At 68.9% G+C, this 17336-nt stretch overlaps 1 protein-coding gene across 1 annotated transcript; it reads right to left on the minus strand.

Annotated features, from left to right (window-relative positions):
- Nucleotides 1-2185: 2185 nt before the first annotated feature.
- NLRP6 (NLR family pyrin domain containing 6) lies at nt 2186-7926 on the minus strand. The gene is made up of 8 exons (XM_054576803.1): nt 7898-7926; nt 7134-7414; nt 6843-6881; nt 4837-6661; nt 3948-4040; nt 3079-3249; nt 2821-2988; nt 2186-2324 (listed from the first exon to the last, which is right to left on the minus strand). The coding sequence occupies exons 1-8, from the start codon at nt 7924-7926 to the stop codon at nt 2186-2188; spliced, it is 2745 nt and encodes a 914-aa protein (XP_054432778.1).
- Nucleotides 7927-17336: the final 9410 nt, after the last annotated feature.

Consider the following 17336-nt stretch of genomic DNA (forward strand, 5'->3'; position numbering starts at 1 on the left):
GACCCCGTGTGACCGGTGTGGGGATGGGCCCGAGGGAGCCTGCGTGAGAAACGCAGGGCCAACTCTGACCTCAAAGCCTTCTCCCCGGGTGGACCTGAGAGGGGCAGGGGCCCTCGGCGGTGGCGCCTCCCCTCTGTCCGCCCTCTAGGGGACGCCAGGGGTCCGCCTGCGCAGGCGTCCTTCTCTTTGCCTGGAGCCCCCTTCTGGCTCGCTGCCGCCTCCTCTCCTCTCCGCTGCCATCTCTCCACCTGGCCCCCTCCCCCACCCCCGGCCCCCTGGACGCCCCGGGCTCAGCGCCGGGCCGGTGTCCTGTCTCTCACGCCCTGGGCCGACCCCCACGTCTGACCCCAGTGAGGCGGGTGCTCTGACCACGCGGCCCAGCCAGAGACACTCAGATCCAACACGGCCCCCGAAACTGCTCTTCCTGCCCCTCCCCCAGCACAGGCCACGGCCAGACGACCAACCCGGCTGCGCTGGCCACCTGCCTCCCCCAGGCACATCCGCACTCGGGGCCCCGCCCGCCAGGCCTGCCCATGCCCCTGCCGCACCGCAGCCTCCTGCGTTGGCCACGCCTTCTGCTCCTGCCCTGCCCTCCCGACCCGAGAGCGGTGAGGTCAGACCGTGCCTTCTGCTCAGAAGCCTGCAATGGTGCCCGCCGCCCCAGGGGGACAAGCCACAAGGTCCCCTTCCCCACTCCCCGCAGTCAGCTGGCTTCCTCCTGCTTCTGGGACCTCCCGACGTTCTGGCGCATGCTCCCTGGTGTGGACTGAACGTGTCCGCAGATCTGTCTGTTGGTGTCTAATCCCCAGTGAGGTGGTATTTGGAGGTGGGGCCTCTCTGAGGCCATGGGTCAGGAACCATCAAGGGCAGGACAAGGGCCCGTATAAGAGGTCAGAGAGCAAGGGAGGCCCCTGCGACCTGAAGACCACGAGAGGACAGCCACCTGCGGCCAGAAACAGGGTCCTGGCCAGACGCGGAATTGGCTGGCCCCTCGACCGTGGCCTGACCAGCCCCTGGGGCCGTGGGAAATAAGTTCCTGTTGTTCACAGCTAGTCCATTCACGCGCCTTGTCGCAGCGGCCTGGGCTGGCCAAGACACTGCCCTGGCGAGTGGGGAGCCTGCCTGCTCGTGCGCGGCCCGGAGCGGTCTCCTCAGGGTGGCCTCGGGGCCCTGTCCTCAGCCTGGCCTCCCCGGCCCTCACCCGCAGCGGAAGCCCTCGCTCCCTCTCTCCCGTCCCCTTGCTCTGCGCCGCTCTCCCCCACGGCGCTGGCCCTGCGTGTCCCCGGCCTGTCCCCCTGACAGAACACCAGCTCCGGTGGGGCTGGGGCTTTTGTCTGGCTTGTAGACCGAATGACCGTATCTGAAAGTGACCACAGAAGGGCATGTGCTCTGGGAAGTGGAAGAGCTGCCTCCCGGGTCCCCTCCATCCAGACGGGGGCTCAGGAGCCGGCCACGCCCAGCGGTGTGGAGCAAGGAGGCCTGAGGACGCGGGGACCGCCCACTGCTGGCCAGTCCGTCGAGCCTCGGAGCTCCCTGCAGCCCGTCTCCCCCTCTCTGCAGGGGGGCTTCGGCCCTGCCCCGTCCGGGTGGGTTAGGTGCCAGAGCAAAGTGGCCGCGTGCGATGGAAACCGACAAACGCAAGGAGGCTTTATTATCGGTGGGCACGGGCCGCCCGCCCCCGGCCAGCCCCTCGGGCAGCTGCCTCCTCCGCTCCGCCCTGGCCTCTGCTAGACGCCCGCGGACCCCTCTGGGCTCCGCCCCGGGGCCTCGGGCAGCTTCACTCCTGGGGAGGGACGGAGGCCCGTCTGCTTCCGCTCCAGATCGGCCCACGCTTGGTCCTTGGCGGCCGGGGCCGCGCTGTGGGGCATGGGGGCCGGGCTGCAGACGGAGACGGGATCGGTGCCCGGCTCACCCGGGAAAGGACAACACGGGCAGGCGCTTAGCTCCCGGGGGCCCCAGAAGAGGGAGGCGGCCGGGGCGAAGTGGAGGCTGGGGGAGGAGTGGTCTCTGGCCCCCCCAGGGCACGGGCCTCCCTGTCCAGGACCACAAAAGGGACCGTGTCCGATGGGCCCCTCCCTCCGGCCCAGGGTCCCACAGGGGGGAGCAACGTCCTCATGCCTCGGCGCCGGGAGAGTTGCTTCGCAGGGCTGGCGGGAGCCCTCCTGGCCCCGTGGCCTTCGGGGCCTCAGAGAGCCGTGCTGAACCCGTGGACAGGCTCAGGGCGGCTGTCCAGCGCCGGGTGGGCGATGACCAGGCCTGGCTTTGCTGTCCTCACAGCCTGCAGCTCCTCCAGCGACTGCGCGCTCAGCTCCACGGAGGTCAGGCTGCGGCGTGGACACAGGACGGGGGGGCGCGTCGGTCGGGAGGGAGGAAGGGTGCAGGGCAGGGGGTGCGGCCATGGGGGGCGTCTCAGGGACGGGGGGCGTCTCAGGGACAGGAGACGGCCCGTGAGCGGTCGTTAGAGGCCGGGGCGAGGCGCAGGAGCTGGGGGCCACGTCTTGGGGAAGGGGAAGGGCGTTGGCTCGTTGACCCAACTGTGGCCCTGGGCACCAGGCCACAAATGGACACTTGGCGGAGTGTCGAGGTGAGGGCTGGGCCTGGGCTTTGGGGGCTGCACCTCCAGGGACTGTGGCTGCTCGGGGGACCCGGGAGGGGTTCCTCCTCAGCGGGCCGGTGCCCCCTGTCCCCCACCCACCGCGTGCTCCGCCCTGAGGGCCACAGCCTCCCACGACCAGAGGAGCCCCACGGGCCCACCCCAGCCTGGGCCCGACGGGTGTGTCCCCAGCCCCTCCCTGCCCCTGCCCCTGCCCCTGCCTCCACCTGAGGGTCTGCAGGCGGCACCCGGGATGCTGCAGGACCGCACACAGGTAGGTCACCATGGGCTCTGACAGCCGGCAGCCGCTGAGGTCCAGGGAGGTCAGCGCGGGGCTGTGCCGGAGCAGGCCCACCAGGGGCTGGAGGCCGTCCTGCAGGCCCGGCTGCTGCAGCCTGCGGGGGGTGGGGGGAGTGCGGAGCTCAGGGGCTCAGTGGCTGCCGCGGGGCCACCCCTCCCCCGGCCCCTCCCAGGCCCGGCCTCACCTGAGCGTCTGCACCCGGCACCCGGGCCAGGCCAGGCCCTCGCTCAGCGCCCGCAGGCCCCCCTCGCTGAGCCCATTGTGGAGGAGGTTCAGCTCGGCCAGGGCGGGCGCCTGCCTCAGGGCCTCGGCCAGGTCGCGGCACGCCCAGTCCGGGAGTTTGCAGCGGGACAGCCTGGGGTCCAGAAGCACACGGTCTGTCTCAGGCCCCCCGGCCATGCAGACGGCCTGCTCCCAGGGCCCAGGCTCAGTCTGGAGACGCGTGGGCGGTGCGGCCTCACTGCCCTTTGTCACCACGTGTGTCCCCGGGGGCAGGACCAGGACTGCGGGCGCTGGACCGCACGCCCGTCTCCCCCAGGGCAGCGCCGCACAGGAGCGTCACGAGGCACCTGCGCAGACTCGACCCTCCGCACGCCGCCGCCACGCATGCGCCCCTCGAGTTAAGGGGCTGCCGTTTAGTTGGCCGGCCTGCTTCACAGGGGAGTGGCCTGGCGCGCGGACGGACCGATGGGCCCAAGGGGGCCGAGTGCGGCCGGGCCCCTGTGCTGCTCCCGAGAGCCCAGGGGGACGGCTCAGCAGTCGCATACCCCGCCTTGGACGGGAAACGCACTCTGCTCTCCTCCATGCCCCCCAGTGCTCAGCTGCACCGTGTCCAACTCGAACCCCCTCCCTAAGAAGCACCTGAGCCGGGAGAGGCCCCGCCCCCCGCTCTTCTGCCCTGAGTGGGCAGAGCCTGTCGGCCCAGCACCGGGTGCCAGAGGCGCCAGGCTCGCAGCCCGCCCCTCAGCCGTCCCCAGGCGGGCACACCCCGTGCCTCCCAGGGCAGCCTGCTCGGGTCCATCCCCGGCAGGGGCTGGGGGCGTGGTCACTCACGTCAGGCTGGTCAGACCGCACTGCCGGTCCATCAGGGCCTCGCAGAACGGACGCAGCGGGGAGGCCTGCGGCTTCCGCGTGGTGCCCTGGGAGCTGCCGGGAGAGACAGAAGTGAAGCCCCCGGCCCCTCCCAGTCCCTCCCTCCTCCCCTGGTCCTCGGGTACTGGATGTGCCTGTGTCCCCACCCCAAACGCAAAGTGCAACCTCTCACCCGTGGCCCCATGCGCCTCCCTACTGCCGCCCGCAACGTGGGCCCGTGGGGCCAGGCGTGCACCTGCGCGGGTGTCCTCAGGCCCTGTCAACTCCTGGCAGGCGCTCCCTTAGCCGGTGCTGAGCACCGGGGCAGCTGCTGGGCTGCAGCTAAGTGCCAGGGACGGCGGCACCGGCCTTGCCCTGGGGCCGCTGAGGGTCTCGCGAAGGAGACGGGCCTGGCCTGGGGTCACGATGTACTGTGGCGGGGGGCACTCCTGGGGCCTAAGGAGCCCCAGGCCCGCGGCAGGAGCCTGGGCTGGCCTCGGGGCAGGCAGCAGTGCCCTGGGTGGAGGGGTGGCAGGCGCAAAGGCTCAGGGCCAGAGGGCTCGGTGCGTTCCAGGATTTATTCTGAGAAGGGGGGGAGCTGCTCCAGGCTTCCTGGCCACCCTGCGGGGCCTGCCTTGGTCATGGGAGGCTGGGGCTGTTGGGGATGGGCACGGAGAGGGTGCAGGCTGGGGGGAGGTGGGCACTGGCAGGCTGCTTCACAACGGGGTGGGCAGAACCAGCTCCTCGCCCTGCACCTGGCCTGGGGTGGGCAGGCTCCTCGTGCCCAGAGGGCACCCGGGGGCGCGGGCGGTGATCCCGCGCCACCCCCCCCCCAGCAGGCCCGAGGGAGGGAGCCGCCCCCGAGACTCACGAGCTGCCGCTCAGGCTGTTCTGCAGGCGCTTGACCAGGCTCTTCTTCTTCTTCTTCGGCGGGGCGGGCAGTGCGCAGCTGGTCAGCCGCAGCGCTTGTCCAGCGGGGCAGCACCGCACGCAGTAGCTCAGGACAGCCACGTCCAAGCGGCTCAGGCGCAGGCGCTCCAGCGCCAGCGCAGGGTGGCCCCGCAGGGCTTGGCGCACGAAGGCGCTTTCCTGCGTCTCGTACAGACAGTACAGCAGCGCCAGCGGGAAGCTGAACTCCTCCTCCTCCGCCTCCTCCTCCGCCTCCGCCTCCCCCTCCCCCTCCCCCTCGGAGTCCGAGTCTGAGCCCGAGTCCGAGTCCGACTCTGACTCCTTAGTGCCCTCCGGCAAGTTGGTCTCCTCGGCCCCCTCAGGCGCCACTCGCGGGCGCCGCTGGCCCTGGTCCTGCACCCACTTCAGGACGTCCTGCTTCACCCGCTCGGGAACCACGCAACCGAAGTGACGCTCAATGTCTCGCAGCCGCTCAGCGCTCAGCAGTCCGAAGAGGAAGCGCGTCGTGAGCGCAAGGTGGTGGCACAGCTCCTGGTCCCCCTGCAGAAGCTCTTGCACCCCACCCGCCGGTGCCCTGGAAGGCCCCTCGTCCTCCAGCAGGTAGGACAGTGCAGCAAGGAATTCCTGGAAGCTCTGGTCGATGAACTGGTAGGTGACCTCGGCCTGGAGCACGCCTGGTAGCTCTTTCTTGCTGAGAAACAGCGTCTGCACCTTGGAGCCACGAAGCTGCAGTCTTTCCAGATCTTTCTCCGCGAAATGCGCCCTGCGCTCCAGAACGCCTTCACGGGCCAGACGGCACAGCTTGCGCAGCTCGCCTTGCAGCCGCGGCCCGTCCGAGGCGGGCGCCGGGCTCAGGACGCTGACAATGAAAAGCAGGTACACGGACGTGGTGGTCTTGGAGGTGCGCGACAGGTCCTGGCCGCGATCGAGCTGCTGGCGCAGGACCGTGCACACGATCCAGCACACGAAGGGCACGAAGCACAGCGCGAACAGCGTCTCGTTCTCCTTCACGAAGCGGTAGGCACGCTCCGCCCTGTGCTCGTCCTGGAAGAACTTGTAGAAGTACTTCTTCTTGTCCTTGTCAGAGAAGCCGCGCACCTCCGCGCACTGCGGGGAACACAGGCGGCCCTGCAGCCTGGCCGGGGCGGCGGCGCGCGTGGTCACCAGCAGGCGGGCCTTGGGCAGCAGCACCTTGCTCAGGAGGCCGCCCAGCACGCGCGCGCCGCCCGCGGCCTCGAAGGGGTCCGTGCAGGGCGCAGCCTCGGCCGGCCCCGGCGCGGGCAGCTCATCCGCGCCGTCCAGGATGAAGAGCAGCCGCTCGGGCGCCTTGAGCATCTGCCGCACGGGGGCGCTGCGGTCCGGGCACTGGTCCAGGACCAGGTCGGCCAGGCTGCAGGGGCTGGGCCGCTCCAGCAGCTCCGCGCAGGGCATGAAGAAGGCGAAGTCCACCTTGCCCTGGTAGAGCTTGCCCGCCGCCCAGTCGTACAAGATTTTCTTGGCGGCCATGGTCTTGCCGATGCCCGCGGGGCCCTGCAGCACCACGGTCAGCGGCCGCTGGCCGTCCTCATCGCGGCTGAAGAGGCGGTTGAAGGTGTGGGTGTCTGAGCGCCGGGCGCGCTCGGGCTGCGGCTCGTCCCCGCCCGGCTCCGGGGCCTCGCACTCCAGCGCGGCGCCCTCGGCGATGAGCAGCTTGGTGAAGCGCTTGGTGATCTTCACGGAGCGCGCGTTCCTCTCCTTCACCTTGGCGTGCTGCCGCAGCACGTGCTCCCGGTATCGCCGCTTGTACTCTGCGCGGGGCGGGCCGGTCAGCCGGCGCTCAGGCCGCCGCCGTCCCACGCGCTCCGGCCCCGCCGGCCCTCCCACGCCCGCTGCTCCCTGGGGCGGCTTGTCGGACCCGGGCGGGCCCGAGGGCGCTTGTGCCCCAAGCCCGGGGCAGCCGGGGCCTGCGCCTCCCACCCGGGGACCTACCGGACACGGAGAGCAGCGCCGCGGAACTGGGGCCGAGCCCTGGAAGGAGGAGCTGTCGTGAGGCCAGGGGGTCGCGCGGGGGAGGGGCGCGGGGGGTTGTGGCCACCTCGGGGACACCCGTGGACCCCAGCCCCGGGGCTCGGGAACTTGCAGGTGACGCCTGCGCGGACAGGGGGCGCGCCGGGCTTTCCTGAGGGAGCGGAGGGGAGGGCGGCCGGGGTCCCGGACTCCGCCCAGGCGGGAGGGGAGGGAGGGGCAGGCCCCCCCGGCGGCGCCCCGCCGCGCGCTCACGCTGCAGCCGCTGCTCCTTCAGCCAGGCCGCGATGTCGCGCGCGTCCGCCCTCTTCAGGGTCTTGCGGGCCACGTCCAGCGCGGGCTCCGGGCCGTAGAACTGTGTCAGCTGGTCGGCGAGGTCCACGGCGTCCGCACGCTCCAAGCGCCCCCACGGGATGCTGCGGCCGTCCACCGGCGCGTCCCGCAGCTTGTGGCGGAAGCGCTTCAGCTGCTCCTGGCTCAGGTCCTCGAGCGCGGCCAGCAGCAGCTCGCGGGCGGCGGCGGCGCGGGGCTGCACGCTGCGCGCAAGCGGGCGGGGTCAGCGGGCGGCCGCTTCCCGACACCCGGTCCTGCCTCACCGCCCATCGACCCGGCGTCCGGGCGCCCGTGTTGGGCAGGGGCTCAGGCGCGCCGGGACCTCCGCAGGTGGCTCTGGTCCGCCCCTCCCAGGACCCGGGTCAGGGGCTTTGCTCCGGGGCGCTCCCAGGTTTTGCCCGTGAAAGTGTCGCCGCCTGGTGGTGAGGTGGGGGCACTCCAGGGCGGACACTGGACGCTGCTGACCGGTGCCCACCCCGAGCCCGGGGCCTTGCACGGGGGTCTGAGGGTGGGCGCCTGGTGCGGAACAGACCCCTGGACGCACTCTTAGAATCCGGAGCCTGGGGCCGTGGGGGAAGGATGTGGGTGGGCGTGCGGAGGCGCAGGGAGCTGGCGGGGAAGGCCCCAGCCCCAGAGGGCTGAGACCGGCCGGCTCCCCAGTGGCCTCTCTGAGGCCCAGCACTCACCTGGAGCAGGGAGCCTCTGGCCTGTCCATGGCGACGGGCCGCCAGGTCGAGGACCCAGCAGCGGAGGTGGGGATGGGGGAGGCGACCCCTCTGCAGCGACTAGAGCTGAGTCCTAGGGGGGCAGTGCAGCCCCGTCCATGCCCCAGGCCCAGGCGCCTCAGCTCGGCCAGCACTGAGATGTCTGTCCGACGGACGTCCAGCCGCCAAGCTCAGGCTCCGTGCACCTGTGTGCCATCGCCCTTTAAGAGCTCTGCCCGCTGACCTTTGAGTTCCTCCTTTCCTTTATTTGGTTGACATTCCCCCAGGACCCGTGGGGCGTGGCAGTGAGGCACGGCTGTGTGCCGGTCACTGTGCGTATCAGGGCAGACTGCAGGGAGGAGGCGGCTGGCTCAGAACGAGGTCAGGTCCTGAAGCAGTGATGAAGAAGGGCTGCTTCCTCGGTGTGGGCCGACAGAACGAAGGGGGAGCTGGCCGTGCTCTCAGGGAGCGGAAGGCTCTCACCTGGGCCAGAGGGCAGCGGGGCAGGGAGGGGCTCTGTGGCCTCCAAAACCGGGCTTGCGCCGTCTGATGGGAGGCGGCCTGGGTGTGAGGAGCGTGTGGGACCCCTGTGGGACCATGTGAGGCCCTGTGCGCGTGGGGCTCCCCTCTCCCCTGGCGGAGTCTGCCCGTGTAAGCACGTTAATGCTTGTGTGGGTGTGGCCGGGGCGGCTCAACGCCAGCCCCAAGGCGGGAGGCCCCAGCCGGGCCCCTGGGGAAGCCTCCTCCTCTTTCAAAGGGCCTTTGACAACCAGATTAAATTCAAGGTCTTGAGATGCAGAGATTATCCTGGATCATCCAGGTGGCCCGTGTGTGTCCTCAGGTGTCATAGATGGAGGCAAAGGACAGGGAGGCTATTGGCTATCCGGCTGGAAGAAGGGCCCCCGAACCTGGGAGCTGAGAAAGACCCGGTGACCCCAGGGCCTCTGGGGAAAGTGCGGCTGGACCCATGCCAGGGCCGCCACCCAGCAAACTGGTTTTGGACTTCTGACCTCCAGGACTGTGGCAGAATGAACGTGTGCTGTTTAAGCCGCTGCACCTGTGGCAGCTTCTTTCCGCAGCCAGACTGGGAGTCGGTGTGCCCGAGAGCACTGTGTGGCCGCACGCCTTCAGGGACAGGCCCCCGCGGGGTGCTGTCTCCCTGGCCCCGCCTTCTGCCAGAGCTCGGGGGGGGGGCCAGCGTCCTGGGAGCCCCTGCCCTGCTGCCCCCCCCCCACAGGAAGGGCCCACACGAGGGCCCGTGTTCCCCCAGGACCTTTTCTGGCCCTGGCTCTCCCTGGGGGCGCTCGGGTTGTCCGAGGTGCTGTGCGGTCAGCGCACATCGGCACCCTGGGGGCCTCCTTGCTCTCTCCCGCGCCCTCCTGCTGGGGCCCCTGTGGACCTGGCCACCCTCCACAGGGGCTGCCGCCCGAGCACACGTCCTGGGGACAGGGGGCACTTCGTGCATTTCAAGACCGGTCAGATGCTCCCACTGAGCCCTGCGAGGTGGAGACGGCCTCTCCCGGGCTGGCCGGGCCCCCCGCCAGGCGAGCCCCTCCCCAGACCCCAGTGTGGGCATCCCCTGTGCAGCAGAGTAGTGCACAGGGTCCCCTGGGAGCAGGGCCTCGGGGACAAGCTCCGAGCAGAGCCCAGCCACAACTCTCTGGGGCAGCACCTGCCATGGCTCCCTGGGGCCCCTGACCCGGCTGCCCAGACGCGTGGGCACGTTCTGCCGCGGGCACTTAGCGGGAAGACAGGTGCCACCGTCGCAGAGGCTGGCTCTGCGCAGACGCGGGCCTGGCAGCGCTGGCAGGTGCGAGGGCCAGGGACCCCTGCCACCCTCCCGCCGAGGTAGCGCCGAGGGGAGGGAAGCTGGGACGCTCGTGCCTGCATTCGGGGCGTCCCGCGCTGTGGCCACTCCTGGTCTGGGGACGGCCCTTCACCGTGAAGCTGTGTCTTCCGGGGTCACCAAGAACGCCCCCGTTTCAAAACCCACTTCAGTCTGACTGCACATCACTTAACGCTGTGGACCATGACCTGTTCCTTTTGTCGGAGGAACCGCGGGGAGCGGGGCAGGGACAGCTCTGCGCAGCCGCGGCCTCGGGCCAGGAGGGGCCTCGCCCCTGCTCTGCTGGGAGCAGCCCCGGGTGGCCCTGGGGCCCATGACGCGGCGGTGCCAAGGCCGTGCCCTTACCCTGAGATGGACCCCCCTCGAGTGGACTGTGCCCCGTAAACTCTCAGCGCCTGCTGATAACAGCCAGGGAACAGCGTTGATAAGGGCTGCGTTTGTGGGGAGGAGGCCAGGACGGCAGGGCTGGGGGACCGGGGGCGGGCCGGTGAGAGGAAGAGAGGAAGAGGAGGGCGGGGTGGGAGCCGGCATGGCACACAAGGCCGGTGCCCTCTGGATTTCTGTCACCTCAGGTTTAGCTTCTGGGCCACTTCCAAAACTAGAATTTACAGTCTTTCACAAATAACTCACACTGCATTTTTAATCCCCCCCACGGCCCTGCGGCCGCACCGAGGGACCGGCGGCTTCGCTCTGGGAACGGGACCGCGCCCCTCTGGGTGCAGCTTCCCCCGGCGTGTCCGCCGGCCACAGAGCAACGCTCCCCTGGGAGGAACTCCGGTGCTCCTCGCTCCCCTGCTCAGGGCAGGGGTGCACATTCCCCTCAGCTCTTTCTTCGACGCCCCAGCCTCCTGCCCGCAGACCCCCAGCAACACGCCTGCTCCCGCCCCCGAACCCTAACCCGGCACACCTGCACCCCACCCCCTGGCCCGCTGGCCTGGCCCCTGAGGGGCGGCACCGAGACCCGCGACAGTCCCCTGCCCCCACCGGCTCTCCTTCCGGGCCCCACCTCCTCGCATCCCCTCCGCTTGATCTCCTGGGAGGGGACCTCGGCACCTGGCCTTGGCCAAGGAGGGGGACAAGGACGTGTGCTGGGAGTCGGTGCTCTGGCGGGGGATGGGCGGAGTGGGCACACGCTTTCGCTCTTTGCCTCCCCACCTTGTCTGGGGAGGACGGGGACGCAGGGCCGGGAGGCCCAGGGTGCTGGGCCTGTGAGGATGGGGATCGCGTGCTGGGGCCGGGGGAGCAAAGGGTCAGCTGGGAGCCGCCTGCAGAGTCCCCGTCCCCATGGTGTCTGTCCCAGGTGCACGGGCGGTGCTCGCTGATGCCATCTCTGAGGCCACCCTGCCCTCAGCCCACTCCTGCCCCACCTCCCCCGGCGAGGCCACGCCCTGTGCGCCCCGTGTCCAGGTCGTCTGGGGCGGGCCTGTCCTTCCTGCCCCGCAGACCCAGGCGGGCTCCTGCCCCGGCACAGCCTGCCGGTCGAACGCTCCCCCCTTGGCCGCCTGCTCCTCCGAGAGGCCTGGCAACGCGGCCACAGAGAGAGGTTCACGCTGGTCTGTGAAAGACGCCAAAGAAATAACACTCGGCCTCCAAAGGGGAGACGCTGGGTACTGCCCACGGGGAAACCCGAGGGCTCGGTGCCCAGTGAAGGCAGCCGGCCACAGCGGCACAGGCTCCGCGCACCCCACTCACAGGAGGGCCCTGGGGGAGCCAGAGCCGTAGCGACAGAGGGCGGGCGGTGAGCCAGGGGCCGCGGGGGCAGGCGTGAGCGTTGCAGGGGGCCGGGGTCTCCGTTTGGGAAGACGGGAAGTTCCGGAGACGACGGGGTGACCGCCGCACGGCCGTGCGGGCTGCCCAGCGCCCTGGGCGGGGCACCGACCGCGCTCGGGGCGTTTAGGTCCGTTCCCAAACAGGACACAAGGGGGTCACCGCGCCCATGACCTGAGGGACTGTTAGCTCAGGTGCTCCCTCCAGGCAGACTGGAACCACCCAGCAGGCAACGCTGCGTCCCGCCCCGGAGGCCCGGCCCCGGGAGCCGGGTCAGGCTTGTCCTGGGCTAACCCTTGTTGCCTGGGGCGAGCGGGGCCTGCGGGGAGCCTGCCCGGGCCTGAACCCGCGACTCCGCGCAGCCCCCGAGGCTGCGTGAATCAGCGCCTGGGTGGCAGCTGGCAGGCTCCCCTCACCGGCCCTCCCACCTTCCAAGCCTTGGGCGGCAGCACCGCCTGTGGGGAGGGAAGGGCCTCCCGCCCTTGCCCGGCCCAGGGCCCTGCCGGTCTCCCCTGCGGGAGCGTCCGGGATGGGGGCTTCTCCTTGGACAGGCAGGCACCCCGGCCTTGAGAGACAGGCCCGCCCACCCGGCTGCCGTGTCACAAGGATGAGGGGGCCCCTACCGTTGCAGGGACCGGGGCCCAGAGGCCGGAGGCCAGGCAGGAGCAAGGAGCCAGACGGCCCCAGAGTCGCCGCGGAGGGTGCCGCAGCGTCCCTGCTCGCTCGTAGGGCTGGGGGCTCCCCTGGCTCCTGAGAACCTGCCAGGGGTGGGGGCACCAGCCACAGGGAAGCCCCTGGGGCCTGCCTGCTGCCCCTGGGCCCCCCAAGGCATGCTCAGCCTCCCCCGCCTCCCGCAGGGCATCAGGGGGTCCCTGCCCCTCAGCCCCGCCCCCGCTGGCCCGAAGTCCCGCCCCCACCCATGGCTGCGCTCTGCCTGTTACCTGCTCGCCCCTCACAGGCTGCCCACCGTGACCTCCTCCTCTCCCGAGAGGGACCCGCCGCGCAGCTCCGGCGCCACACCCAGCGACGGCGCTCCCCCTCCTCCCCAACGTCACCCCAGAGGCCTGCGCCCGGGACCAAACACGCAGCAGCGGCTGCCTGCTGCAGCGAACCCCAACCTCCAGGGACAGGTGCTGGTGCAAAAGCAAAGGGGTTTATTCAGGTGCCGTGGCCTGGGAGGCGGGCGGGCTCCCGGCTCGAGGACCGTCTCCCCTTCCTGCTCAAGCCCGTGGTGCTTGCAGGGACAGGAGGGGAGCTCTGTCTTCTCTCTGATGACCTTGCTAGCGTTGGGCGCGCTGGGGCCCTGTCCGTTCACCCCTGGCGTCCGGGGCACTCAGTGTGAGAACCTGTCCCCGCGCCACCGAGGCTGAGGGGGGAGACGCCCCGGTGCCCCCTGACCGGCCACGGTAACGGGCCGCCTGCCTCGGACGGCCTCCCGGTCATCTTGCCCATGCCCTGTCCCCAGAGGCGTCAAAGTCTGAGGGTCCAGCGTCCGACACTTGGCCTGACTCACTGGCCACTCGTGTCCTTAGACGAGCGCTTGGCCTTCCCGGGCCCAAGCTTCTGCGTCTGCAAATGGCCGGCACCTGCCTCCGAGGGCTGTTGTGAGCTTAAGGGGACGTGACATGGAAAAAATGGCTTAAAGGTTTTAAAACGGTGCCCGAATAACGCTGGGTCCACATCCAGCCACACATAAGGGATTAATTCAACGTAGACCAAAGACATAAATCTAAGAACTAAAACTCTAAAACTCCTAGGAAAAAGCAAGGGGGGGAATCTCCATGATCTTGAATTTGGCGACGGATTCTTAATTATGAAACCAATGGCGTAAGGAACAAAAGAAAAAAATAAACCTGAGTTCATCAAAGGAAACATTTTTGTGCATCCAAGGACTCTACAGAGTGAACACAACCCACAGAACGGGAGGACATGTTTGCAAACCGCACATCTGATCAGATTAACATCCAGAACATACACGGTCTGTCCAGAAGGAGCCCAGGCAGTGTTAATGGAACAAGAACAGTTTGTGTGACATCTGTGGAACCCGGCACCAAGGAGCGTGGACTGGAATGCGTGCGCCTGAACAACGAGGACTTTGCTGTCCTCGTCGGTGGGGGCGGCAGACGCTGTCGAGTGAGCGTGCGTGCTGTGTGGCCGTCGCTCTCAGATGAGTGAGCAGAGCCGTGGGTCTGCATCCAGTTTTGCGTAAGTTTGGAAGTTCCTCCCCAGGAACTATTTGGATGACGCAGAGGCCGCCGCTGTGAGCCTCTGGTGACTGGCAGCTTCATCACGACAACGCATCCCCTCCTGCATGGCATGTCCTGAGGAGTTTTTGGTAAGACAGCAAGTCACCCAGGCCCCGCTACAGCCCAGATGTGGCACCCTGCAACTTCTGGCTTTTCCAAAACTAAAATCTCCTCTGAAAGGAAAGAGATTTCAGACCTTCAGTGAGATTCAGGAAAATACGGCGGGGCCGCGGATGGCGACTGGGAGACCTGCCTGAGGCCCCAAGGTGCCTGCTGGGAAGGGGACCGAGGTGGCGTTGTCTTGTGTACAACGTCTCTTGTATCTTCTCAATAAATGTTTCAACTGTTCGGGTAATACGTGGCTGGATACTTCTTGGACAGCCCTCAAATGAAGAATGCCTGCTGCTCAACAACAAAACCCAAAACCCCAGATAAAAAGTGGGCGAAGGACTTGATAGATATTTCTCCAGAGAGGATGCAGAAATGGCCCATGAGTCAACACCCAGGACCTCCCTGCCACTGCCCCCACGTCCCAGCCCTGAGCGCGGTCTGTCCCCACTCAGCCCGCCCTGCGCTCTGGTGCTTGGACAGCTCGCCTCCTGGCCAGCTGCCTTCTCAGCCACGGGAGCCCCGGCTGCTGCGCGTCCAGAGCCAACGCAGGCCCCTTCCCAGCCCCTTAAGCCCCGCCTTGACCTCCCCTCCTGATACAGCCCGTCGGGCCCTCAGCCCCTCGCTCCTCTGGTAACGCCCGAGGTCCCCCAGCCCCCAGCCCCCGGCAGCCCACAGCTCTCCCCACGGCCCCACTCGGGTCCCCACCGCTGTTCGCACCCTGGACTCCTGCGCCCCCCAGGACCCCCGAGCCGGGGATCCGGCCACCTCCCAGCATTCCCGCCCCCGCCCCCGCCCCGCCCCGCGCCTTCCAGCTCACACGCCGCGGCACGGCACTCCCTGTGCTCGCTGGGCCCCCCACCCCGGCCTCCTCCCGCTGACGGTTCTCACTTGGCAAAGGCCTGACTGACCCTGTGGCCCAGCCGGAGACAGAGTCTGTCTAGAAAGACTGGCAGTGACGCCGAGCCTCCGGGCCCGACCCTGGCTCCCGGGTCACCGCCCCTGGCTCCTTGGGTGCACAGGCCACGTCTGCGCCCGCGGCACCCATCGCGGCGGTCCTGCTGGTGCCCGGGGCCCCAGCACGGGGCTCCCGCTGCCGCCCCCCGAGCCCGGCGACCTCGCTTGGGCCGCACACCGCGGGGGAGCGCTCTGCCCCTCGGGTCTCGGGGCTGCTACGGATGCCCCTTCTCGGCCGCCTGGGCGGCGTGTCCTGGCTCCCGCATCTCGCTCCCCGTCTCTCCTAACTCTGCCCTGGAAGGGCTGCTGTCCGCCCTCCGGCCCAGTGAACTGCTCCGCTCCTCAGGGGTCCGTGGGTTCGCGGCCTGCTCCACCGCCCCCTCCCAGCTCGGTGCTCGGCCCACCCTCCCCCCTGCACTGGCTGTGAGGGTGAAGGCGACACCCCAGGGCCCAACGCCAAGGCCACCTACACTCCATCTCGGCGCCCCCTGCAAGTCCTACAGGGACCTCAAACTCACGTCGAAAGCGAATCCGAGCCTCCCTGTGGCCCCCCACCGGAGACCCCGGCAACGCTCTGCTCCCAGCTGCCTCGCCCTGGACCTCTCTCCCTGCAGACCCACCACCACAGCCTCCCCAGGGCACAGCCAGGCTCCCCCAGCCGCCCTGCTCCCCAGGCCCAGCCCCCCCGCCCCGGCTCCGTGTCCCCCCCTGCCCCGCCCCCGCATCCAGAGGGTCTGGTGACACCCACGTCTGCTCAGTGAAAGGGACCAGGGCTCCTTGGCTCACTTCAGGACGGGGCGGGGAGCCCACGGGGCGAGTCTGGAGCAGGCCATGGTGCCCGCAAGCAGGGGTGCGCAGAGCGGGCTAAAGAGAAGCTCTGCGCGGTGATCAGGGCACAGCGGACCCCCCGGCCGCCGGGAGGGAGAGCCCCCGGGGCCAAAGTGCGAAATCGGAGCCGCAAACTGAAGATATCCAACGTGCAAAGCAAACATCCATGAGTCCTTACTGATTTCAATAACCAATGACAAGTGGATAAATGCTAGTGCTTAAAAACAGTCAGTGACGGTGAGGCAGAGAACATGTCCTGTGCAGAATTCCAAGCGATCCCCGTGAGGTCTGCCCTCCCGGGCAAGCAGCCGCACTGCGGACGCAGGGGTGGGGGGAAGCACAGGGACGTCCCCCCACACAGCGCAGGGTGGCAGCTGCCTGGGTCAGGGCTCAAGGTCAGCGTCACAGTGAGAAGCCCCGTGGGGGGCGGGTGCCCTGGGCGGTGCAGTAAGAAGGGCGCTTGCCTCTGTGGCCATCCTCCCAAAGCCGAGCTCCGTCTCATCCTGAAAAGCTGTCGGACCAGCTCCGGTCGGACCAGCACCCTGCACACCCCTGGCCTGCCCTCTCCAAACCGCCCAGGCCGGCGCCGGAGTCTGAGGAGCCCGCACGGTGAGAGGAGCCTTGGAGGGACGATGCCGTGAGTGCCGTGCTCTGTCTTGGACGGGCCCTGGGTAGGAAGGGGACGCGAGGGGTTCTGAAGAGTGCGGCCTGGAGCTGCGTGCCACGCTCGCCACACTGCTCAGGGCCCTCCAGGGGGACGGGGCTGGCAGGAAACGAGGAGCCGGAACGTCGACAAACACGTGGGTGTGCCTTCAGGAGTCGGCCCGCGCTCACGGCCAGGCAGGCTGCCCGCCCAGGGTCCCCTGCCTGTCCGCAGGCGGCGGGGCTGGGCGGGGCATTCGTTTAAGGAATCGGTTCCTGTGGCTGCAGAGACTTGGTAAACACGAGCACCGCGGGGTGGGGGCGGCCGGGCCTCAGGGAGGAGCCAGAGCTGCAGCGAGAGTCCCAAGGGCGCGAGCCGGGGACCCCGCCGCCCCCAGCCCGGCCTCTGTTCTCTGAGGCCTTCAATCGATGGATGAGCCCCCTCGTTGTGGGGGGTGATCCACTCTACTGAGAGCCCACGATGTAAAGGTTCGGTTAATTGTGTCCAAAAATCACCTTCACAGAAACGCCCCGAAAAACATTTGAGCAAATGTCGACCGGCATTGTGGCCCCGCCACGCTGACCGTGAAGTCACAGCCGCAGAGCCGGGGGCTGGGAGACGCTGCCGCAGTCCCTCAGGGGGCGCCGGGGGTGGGGAGGACGGGCGGCAGGGCCTCCCCAGGCTTCGGGAACCCCACCGACCTCAAACGCTCCCAGTGGGAGGCTGTTTGTGTGGGTCAAAGGGGAGGCCTGAGCTTCGCCCCCTGGGTGGGATTTCGACTTTTCTGGAAGTGGCCGTTCAGTTTGGAATGAAACAGGGTAAAGAACTGTTTGGATGTGACAGGGCCCTCGTTCTCAAACTGAACCGCATCCGCATTCCTGCGGGGGAGGGGCTTGTTGTAACAGGCAGCCGGCCAGCCCCAGGGTGTACGGGTGCTCCTCACAAGTCCCGCTGCGAGGACCTCCCTTGTGCGGGGAAGCAGACTTCAGTGCAGCGAAGGCACCTGTTCGGCCTCTGGCCTCTGCC

Source organism: Pteronotus mesoamericanus, unplaced genomic scaffold (genome assembly GCF_021234165.1).
Source record: "Pteronotus mesoamericanus isolate MK-2021 breed Mesoamerican mustached bat unplaced genomic scaffold, CSHL_Meso_final contig_349, whole genome shotgun sequence".
NCBI classification, from domain to species: domain Eukaryota; kingdom Metazoa; phylum Chordata; class Mammalia; order Chiroptera; family Mormoopidae; genus Pteronotus; species Pteronotus mesoamericanus.